Below are 9,173 nucleotides of genomic sequence, written 5' to 3'. Positions count from 1 at the left end.
GAGGTTTCCAGCAGCAATGAAGAGGAGGGGCCAAGCACCTCCCCAGACCCAGCTCACCTGGAGTCCCTTTTCCGGGAAGCACTTGATGAGAAAGTGGCTGAGTTAGTTCATTTCCTGCTCCGCAAATATCAAATTAAGGAGCCGGTCACAAAGGCAGAAATGCTGGAGAGTGTCATCAAAAATTACAAGAACCACTTTCCTGAGATCTTCAGCAAAGCCTCTGAGTGCATGCAGGTGATCTTTGGCATTGACGTGAAGGAAGTGGACCCCGCCGGCCACTGCTACGTCCTTGTCACCTGCCTGGGCCTCTTCTATGACGGCCTGCTGGGTGACGATCAGAGCACGCCCAAGACCGGCCTCCTGATAATCGTCCTGGGCATGATCGTAATGGAGGGCAGCTGCGCCCCAGAGGAGGCAATCTGGGAAGCGTTGAGTGTGATGGGGCTGTATGATGGGAGGGAGCACAGCGTCTATTGGGAGCTCAGGAAGCTGCTCACCCAAGATTGGGTGCAGGAGAACTACCTGGAGTACCGCCAGGTGCCCGGCAGTGATCCTGTGCGCTACGAGTTCCTGTGGGGTCCAAGGGCCCTCGCTGAAACCAGCTATGTGAAAGTCCTGGAGCATGTGGCCAGGGTTAATGCAAGAGTTTGCATTTCCTACCCATCCCAATCAAACAGTAGCTAACTCTTGCCTTCCTTGTACCTCTTACTGTATACTGTATAGTTAAAAAATGCATATGTGTACCTGAATTTGCTTGGCTTGAGAATGTGATATAATTAAATATGAATAAAGAAGTCCCCTTGGTCACTGGCTCATGTTTTCCTGAAACATTCATTGAGTTTCTGCTATTTGGAAGACCCTGGGTTAGTATTGGAGATGCTAAAGTAAGCCAGGCCCAGCCCTAACCTTATGGTGGTTGAGTCTAGGATCTGCATTCATATAACTAAGTTGGGCAAGTGTCCCCTAAGATGTAAAGGAAATATAAGAGAGAGGTGGGGGTAGGGGGCAACAGATGAGAGTGGTGGAGTGTACATGACCTGAGCCGAGGCCCTCTGGGCTTTGGGAAACTGCAGTAGCTTTTGGGTGAGCTGATTTTAGTGAAATGGGTGGGGGCAGAGCCAGATTCTCAGAGGACAAGAGAAAAGTTTGGAAGGGAAAATTGCTCAGCAGTTCCTTTTGGATGGTGGATGAAACAGAGGCATCTCCTCCTGGGGCAGAAATGGGAGGTGTCCTACACTCTTGTCTCAGTGCGGTTGAACACAGCACACGAGGTTGGTGATGGATACCTATCCTATGCAATGGTTTCCTGAGAGATAAGCATGAATCTGCTGGGATGTGAGGCCCAGATACCACTGGCCAGGTGCTTTTCTGTCTGGCTGGGAGAGTCAGAGCTGACTCCTTTAAAAAAGCATTCTAATTAGCTTATCTCAAGTGTCATTTGGCCAACTGTAAGAAAGAGAAAGATTTTCCATGGTGACAAAATGAATGAAAAGTAGGTGCTTTCTGTTGAGGACCTACTGTGAAAGATGTTATGGGAGAGTCTATGAGTGCTCATCCACGTCTTGGCTCCTCTGTCAAAGGCACAAGGGACAAGTACTCTCCCAGCCAGCATGTCTGTCTGGGCCCAACACTTTCCCGAGTTATAACACCCTTTCCCTGGTCGCCAACACGTTCCCTCTATTCCAACTCAGAGGCCAAGCCTGGTGCTTGTGCTTCCTTGCTGCCTCTGGAGGCTGCACGGAATCCCCTGCTTTCCCCAGAAAATGGAGCATCCCTGTCCCCTGCAGAACTCCCCTAGCTTTCCCATGGCTCACCTTCTGTCCTGTCCCACAGCCACAGCCACCTGGTCCTCCCTCCCTAGGAGTTCTATACACATTCTTTGTTTTCCCAATGGGCTGTGAATAGACTATACTTTGCCCATAATCTCCTGACTCTTGGGAAACATCCCTGAAGGTGGAGAGTAGGTTCTTAAGCCACTCACATATTCGCAGTAGGATTCAATAAGCTTCTTATCTGAAGCTGGGGACTGAATAGGCAAACAAATGGATAGTGCTCAGAAACTCCATTCCTTCATAAGAGGTAGAAGAGGAGCAGCCATCCTCTAAAGCTGAATTCTTACATCCTCTAAAGCTGAATTCTAAAGCTGGGCTCCTCCTGGGGCATGAGAAATGGGTCCTTGATGGACATGCCAGCTGGAATTTGAAAAGAATAATTAATCACTCTTCCACTGCCTCCTGTCTGGCATCTGCACCCAGGGACATACTGGCTTTCAGTGTGACTAGTGACACCTGCGCAGGTGTTCAGGCAAGAACAGTTATGTGGAGAGTAGCAGTATGTTGGGTAAGATTCTGCCCCTGCATCAGATGGAAGGAGGAAACCCGCAGCCTCCTGAGGTGATAGGTGGCGTTGCAAAGGGCAGTGCAGTCAATGCTACGGAGTAAAGAAGGTGAAATCTCCCTGCTGACTTTTGCAGGATCTTCTTTCAGTTGATGGGTTAGTGCATTTGAATGCATCTGATACACGGTAGACACTTGCAAATTCAGATAGTTTCAAGGCAAAACTGGTCTTCTCAGAACCGTCTATAAGAAATGAAGAGTGTAGTTAACATGACAAATTAGAATTTGTATGTAGTTTCCTCTACTTCTGGCTGCATTCATAGCTGTTGTTTCTCCACAGCTACATTTTCAAATTTCTCAGATTGACATGGGTCATTTTAGCTAGTCTGATCTATGGAAAAAAAAAAAAATCTTGGTTTCGTCAACCCCTTTTACTGTTTCCAGAAGTTTCTGAAGTTTCAATTTCATTAATTTTTCTCTTCATGTCTATATCACCCCCACATTTTTGTTTTCCTCAGGTTTAATTTACTTTTGTTTTCCTAATTATTTAACATCAGCGATTAGATGTTTTATTTGAGTCCTTTGTTACTTTCTTACATAAGCACTTAAGGACATAAAAAATCCCCTAGGGACTACGGTAGCTGATTTCCACATATTTTAAAACATCATATTACCATTTTTATTCATCAGAGTATGTTTTCTAATTTTCCTTAAGAATTTTTTAAACAAAGAAGAGTGAAAATGTGTTGTTTATTTAAAATTATTTAAAATTAGAGACTTTACAAATATGTCCTTTGTTATATTTTTATTTTATTTTATTCTGGATTTTTAAAATTTATATTTTGTACCATTTCAATTATTAAATTGAAATGTATATTTTGAAATGTATACTTTCATCATATTAAAAGGTATACTTTGTACAACTTCAAATATTTTAAAGTTGTTAAGGGTTTTTTTTTTTTTTGGTCTATCTTTGTAAAAATTCCACATACACTAGAAAAGAATATTTATTCTGCTGTTCTTCTGTGGCATGTTCAGTAAAAGCCAGTCAGCTCAACTTGGTTCTCTGTGTTGTTCGGGTTGCTCTATAATCCTGCAGAGTTTCTGTCTACTTCAATCATGTACTCAGACAGGAGTTTTGTAATCTCCAAATGCAAGTGTAGATTTGACTATTTATTCTTTCAATTCTGTCAGATGTTTCTTGTATTTTAAAACAATGCTTTTAGGTGAAGTAACAGGATTATTATGTCTTGTTTGTTAATCGACTCTTTTGTCATTGCATAATGTCCCTATTTATCCAGGGTAATTTTCCTTCCCATAAAGTTTTTTAAAGTTTACTTTTCTTTTTTCCAGCTTTCTTTTTTAATTTTCAATTTCATTATTTAAATGAACAAACAGTATTTTTTTTCTTTTTCTGTCCAGTTCTGTGTGTGTAGCTCATGTGTAGATTCATGGAACCACCACCACAATCTTCATACAAACAATTCCGTCACCCTCCTCTCCAGAAGAAACCCCTTTTACTTGCTATACATTTATAATTATACCCACACATCTACAACTAAGAGTGGGAACCACTCACCTGTACTCAGCATTTCAGTTTTCTCTTTCAAGAATGTCACATGAAAAGAAAAAATAGAATACGTACCTGGTTCATTTGAACCAGGTGCAGAGACTGGCTCTTTCCACACTGCAAGACACCTTTGAGTTTGATAGACCTTGTTGTGCATACTAATAGTTCACTCCTTTTTATTGCAGAGTAGTTATTTCATAGTATGGATGCACAAAAACTTCATTATCCATTTATTCACAAAAATACATTTGTATAATTTTCAGGTTTTCTCAAATATGACTAGACCTGCTATAAACACTCACGTAGTAATGTGTTTAAAAAATTTCTTAGTCATTTTCAAATATATGTTATTGTAGCTCATTATGCCTTAATATGCATTTCTCTAATAGCTGTGATGCAGAATAATTTCTCATGTGCTTCTTTGTCATGCATGTGTCCACATTGGACAATGCCCTTAACGTACTAGGCATTGAAGCAACACACCTCAAAATGATATAGCCATCTAAGTACAAACCTACAGCCAACATCATATGGAATGGACAAAAGCTGGAAGTGATCTCCATGAGAACTGGAACAAGACAAGGATGTACATTTTCACCATTCCTATTCAACATATTATGGAAGTCCTAGCCAGAGCAATCAGGCAAGACAAAAACATAAAAGGCATCCAAATAGGAAGAGAGGAAGTCAGATTATCTCTCCTTGAAGATGATATGATTTTACACCAAGAAAGCCCCCCATAATCTCTGCCCAGAAGTTCCTAGATCTGATAAATAACTTCAGCAAAGTTTCAATATACGAAATCAGTGTACAAAAATCAGCAACAATTCTATACACCAACAACATCCAAGTGGAGAACCAAATCAAAAACATAATCACGTTCATAATAGTCACAAAAGTATAAAATGCCTAGCAATGCAGCAAATCAGAGATGTGAAACACATTTACAATGGCAGTTACAAATACTGCTGAAAAAAAATCGGAGATGACACAGTCAAATGGGAAAACGTTACATGATCATGCATAGGAAGAATCAATATTATTTAAATGCCCATAATGCCTAAAGCAATTTACCGATTTAATGCTATTCCTAACAAACTACCAATAACATTTTTCACAGATTAGAAAAAAAAACTATTCTAAATTCCAAATGGAGCCAGAAACGAACCTGAACAGTCAAAAGCAATCATAAGCAAACAGAATGTAGCCAGAGGCATCACAGGACCCCACTCTAAACTATACTATAATGCTACAGTGACCAAACCATGATACTGTTCTCTAACACAGGTCATAAGCAAAAACAGCATAGACAGAGGCATCACAGGACCTGACTCTATACTGTAATGCTACAGTAACTAAAATGTGATACTGTTCTCTAACACAGGTCATAAGCAAAAAGAGCATAGCCAGAGGCATCACAGAGAGGCATCACAGGATCTGATTCTATACTATAATGCTACAGTAACCAAAACATGATACTCTTCCCTAACACAGGTCATAAGCAAAAAGACCATAGCCAGAGGTATCACAGGCCCTGAGTCTGTACTCTAATGCTACAGTAACCAAAACATGATACTATTCTCAAACACAGGTCATAAACAAAAAGAGCATAGCCAGAGGCATCACAGGGCCTGACTCTAAACCATGCTATAATGCTATGGTAACCAAAACATGATATTCTTCTCTAATCCAGAAATAAAGACACACAGCTATAACCATCTGATCTTCAACGAGATTGACAAAAACGAGCAATGAGGAAATGACTTCCTATCAATAAATGATGCTGGCATAACTTGCTAGCCATATGCAGAAAATTGATAGTGAACCCCTTCCAGTTTCAACTCAAGATGAATTCATCTTTAATCCATCAACTCAAGATGAATTGAAGACATAAATTAAATCCTAAAACCATAAAAATCCTACAAGAAAACCTAGGAGATACCATTCTGGACATAGGCCTTGGCAAAGATTTCATGATGAAGACTCCAAAAGCAATTTCAAAAAACCCGCAAATTGATAATAAGACCTGATTAAACTAAAGGACTTCTTCACGTGAAAAGAAACTATCAACAGAGTAAACAGAAAAGCTACAGAATGGGAGAAAAGATTTGCAAACTATGCATCTGACAAAGATCTAATATCCAGAATCTATAAGGAACTATAAAAAATTAACAAGAAAAGAACAAACAACCCCATTAAAAATGGGCCAAAGACATGAGCAGACGAGCAGATACTTCTCAAAAGACGACATATACACAGCCAACAAGCATGTGAAAAAGTGTCCAACATCACTAACATAGAACGGCAAATTAAAATTACAGTGGGATACCATCTCACAACAGTCAGAATGGCCACTAATAAAAAGTCAAAAAATAAAAACTGATGCTGCTGAGGTCGTGAGGAAATTGATACTCTCCTGGTGGGAATGTACATTCCTTCAGCTATTGTGAAAAGTAGTTTGTAAATTTCTCCAGGAAATTAAATCAGAACTACCAATCGACCCAGCAATCCCATCACTGGATATGTACCAGAGGGAATATAAATTGTTCTACCATAAAGACACATGCACACATATGTTCATCGCAGCACTATTCACAGTAGCAAAGACATAGAATTAACTGAGATGCCTATCAATGGTGGACTGGATAAACAAAACGCGGTAGATATAGAACATGAAATACTATGCAGTCATTAAAAATAACAAAATCATGAACCTTGCAGCAACATGGATGGAGCTGGAGGCTATTATTCTAAGCAAATTAATGTAGGAACAGAAAACCAAATACCACATATTCTCACTTATAAGTAGGAGCTACACATTGAGCATACGTGGACACAAAGGAGGGAACAATAGACACTGGAAACTACTCTACCAATGTGGGAGAGTGGAGCTAGGGGTAGGGTGACAATTTGAAAATCACCTATCTGATACTATGATGATTACCTGAGTGATAAGTCATCAGTATACCAAACCTCTGTGACACGCAATATACCCTTGCAACAAACCTGCACATGTACCCCCTGAACCAAAAAGAAAAGTTGGAAGAACCAAAGAACCAAAACCTAATTAAAATTTTTTAAATAAATAAATGCAGTAAAGACTGTAAAGCCAGAAAAAAATTTCCAAATCATTTTCCACAGTTTTTGTACTATTTCATACTTCCCACTGGCAACATACCAGATTTTAAGTTGGTCTTCATCCTTGCTAGCACTTAGCAGTATCTTTTTTTGAAAAAATTTCAGTCATTTTCAACTATGTGCTATGCTATCTCTTTATGGTTTAATTCTCATTTCTCTAATAGATATGATGAACAATAATTTTTCATGTCTTACTTTGTCATGCATATATCCACTTAGGGGAAGTGTCTATTGATATATTTTGCCCATTTACAAAATTTAGTTATTTGTGATAAGTGAACTCATGTCAGGTGATTGTTTTGGACCAAGGTCTGTGTCTGGGCTCTAGCAGAGCAGACCGATACAGAATGGAGATACTGGCGCTAACTGTCACTTAATCAAAGCGAATGGTGGCTCATCCTGTACTCTCTTGTTCCCTGGACTGTCTCCTCTGCTGTTCTCCTTTTGCTCTACCATGCCCTGCTCTGAAAAGACACCTGCCATTTCTCCCCCAGCAAGCAGGCCTGCTCTGCTGAGGAGGGCAGCATGCAGCTGTGCTTTGCCTGCTCTCCAAGCATCCATGGCCCTGAACCAGGGGTCTTGGCTGATCGCAGCGTATAACCTGTATAGTGCCTACGATTGTACAGTACCATCTATGGAGTAAGCTCTTGTGAACAATGCTCTTCCTGCTGGCTGCAATGGATGAGTGGCTCAGTGGTCTGGCCTGGCTGCAAAGCACTTTATAGATACAGGAGCTGGTGCCATAGACAGAGATTATAGAGGAAATCGTGGTGCTGTAGTGCTTAATTTTGGTAAAGAAAGGTTTGAAGTAAAAAAAGTGATCAAATTGCACAAGTTTTTTGCGAACAGATTTTTTATCTGTAAATAGAAGTTCAAGCTCTGGATGAAATGGAAAGGCCTTCAGAAGGTTTAGGTCCCATTGGAAAGAATGAAAATCTCTGCCAAAAGTAGAAAATGAGAAATCATAACTTTTTCTGAAAAATGAAGAGTTTTGCTTAAAGGGATTTGTTGGTTGGTATTTCTGTAAACTTAATAGTTTTAACCTTCTAAAAACACTGCATTTTCATATGATCAAGGAATGAGTACATCTGTACAGATCACATAAAATACCTTCTTATGTTTTTTTTCCAATAAGCAGTCATCCTAATAGGTGTGTATCTCACTTTTATTGAATTCATAATTTCCTATTGAAGAATGATGTTGATTATCTTGTCTTATGATTATTTTCCATATGCACATGTTTTTTATCAATGTTTCCATTCAGAGATTTTGCCTGTGAACTTTAAAAAGCATTTGGGGCTAGGCACGGTGGCTCACGCCTGTAATCCCAGTACTTTGGGAGGCTGGGGCGGGCGGATCATCTGAGTTCAGGAGTTCGAGACCAGCCAGACCAACATGGAGAAACCCTGACTCTAGGAAAAATACAAAATTAGGTGGGCATGGTGGCGCATGCCAGTAATAACAGCTACTCAGGAAGGCTGAGGCAGGAGAATCGCTTGAACCAGGGAGGTGGAGGTTGTGGTGAGCCATGATTGTGCCACTGCATTGTAGCCTGGGCAATAAGAGTGTAACTTGGACTCAAAAAAAAAAAGCATTTGGGCTTCCATTTTTTGATAAAGTCTTTTAGTGCTTTTTTGTCTTTAAGTAAATTAAATATAGAAAATTAAATTATATAAATTATATATAAGTATACAAAACATATAACATAAAATTATATACACATAAGAGATCTCATGAGCTCTTTTGAAATTAGAAAAAATCTAATTTTACAAACTTCAAAATTATTTAAAGTCCCTTATGCAGCAGAGAGTAGCAAGAAGAAAGAGACAGGCAGAAATAAATGGAGAAAACAGAATTCAGCTGACTGAGCAGGGTAAAAAAATCCCTTTGTGTCAAAAAAATAATATCCTAGAAGAGAAAGAAAGCATAAAGTCCTGATATATATATGTATATATATGCTTCCTTTATACACATATATATGTATGTGTATGTGTATATTTATGTATATTTACCTTTTATTATTATACTTTAAGTTATAGGGTACATGTGCACAATGTGCAGGTTTGCTACATATGCATACATGTGCCATGTTGGTGTGCTGCACCCATTAACTAGTCATTTACATTAGG

At 39.4% G+C, this 9,173-nt stretch overlaps 1 protein-coding gene across 1 annotated transcript in view; it reads left to right on the top strand.

The window, feature by feature from the left end:
- The window catches only part of LOC105532916 (melanoma-associated antigen 8-like), a 6,314-nt gene extending 5,630 nt beyond the window's left edge, over nucleotides 1–684 (top strand). The window contains 1 exon segment of the mRNA XM_011971257.1: nucleotides 56–684. Coding sequence (XP_011826647.1) covers nucleotides 56–684 — 629 coding nt within the window.
- The last annotated feature ends 8,489 nt before the right edge of the window (nucleotides 685–9,173 follow it).

The sequence above is a fragment of the Mandrillus leucophaeus genome, unplaced genomic scaffold, assembly GCF_000951045.1.
Source record: "Mandrillus leucophaeus isolate KB7577 unplaced genomic scaffold, Mleu.le_1.0 Scaffold994, whole genome shotgun sequence".
In the NCBI taxonomy this organism is placed as follows: domain Eukaryota; kingdom Metazoa; phylum Chordata; class Mammalia; order Primates; family Cercopithecidae; genus Mandrillus; species Mandrillus leucophaeus.
This window is presented reverse-complemented; position numbering and strand designations above follow the sequence as displayed.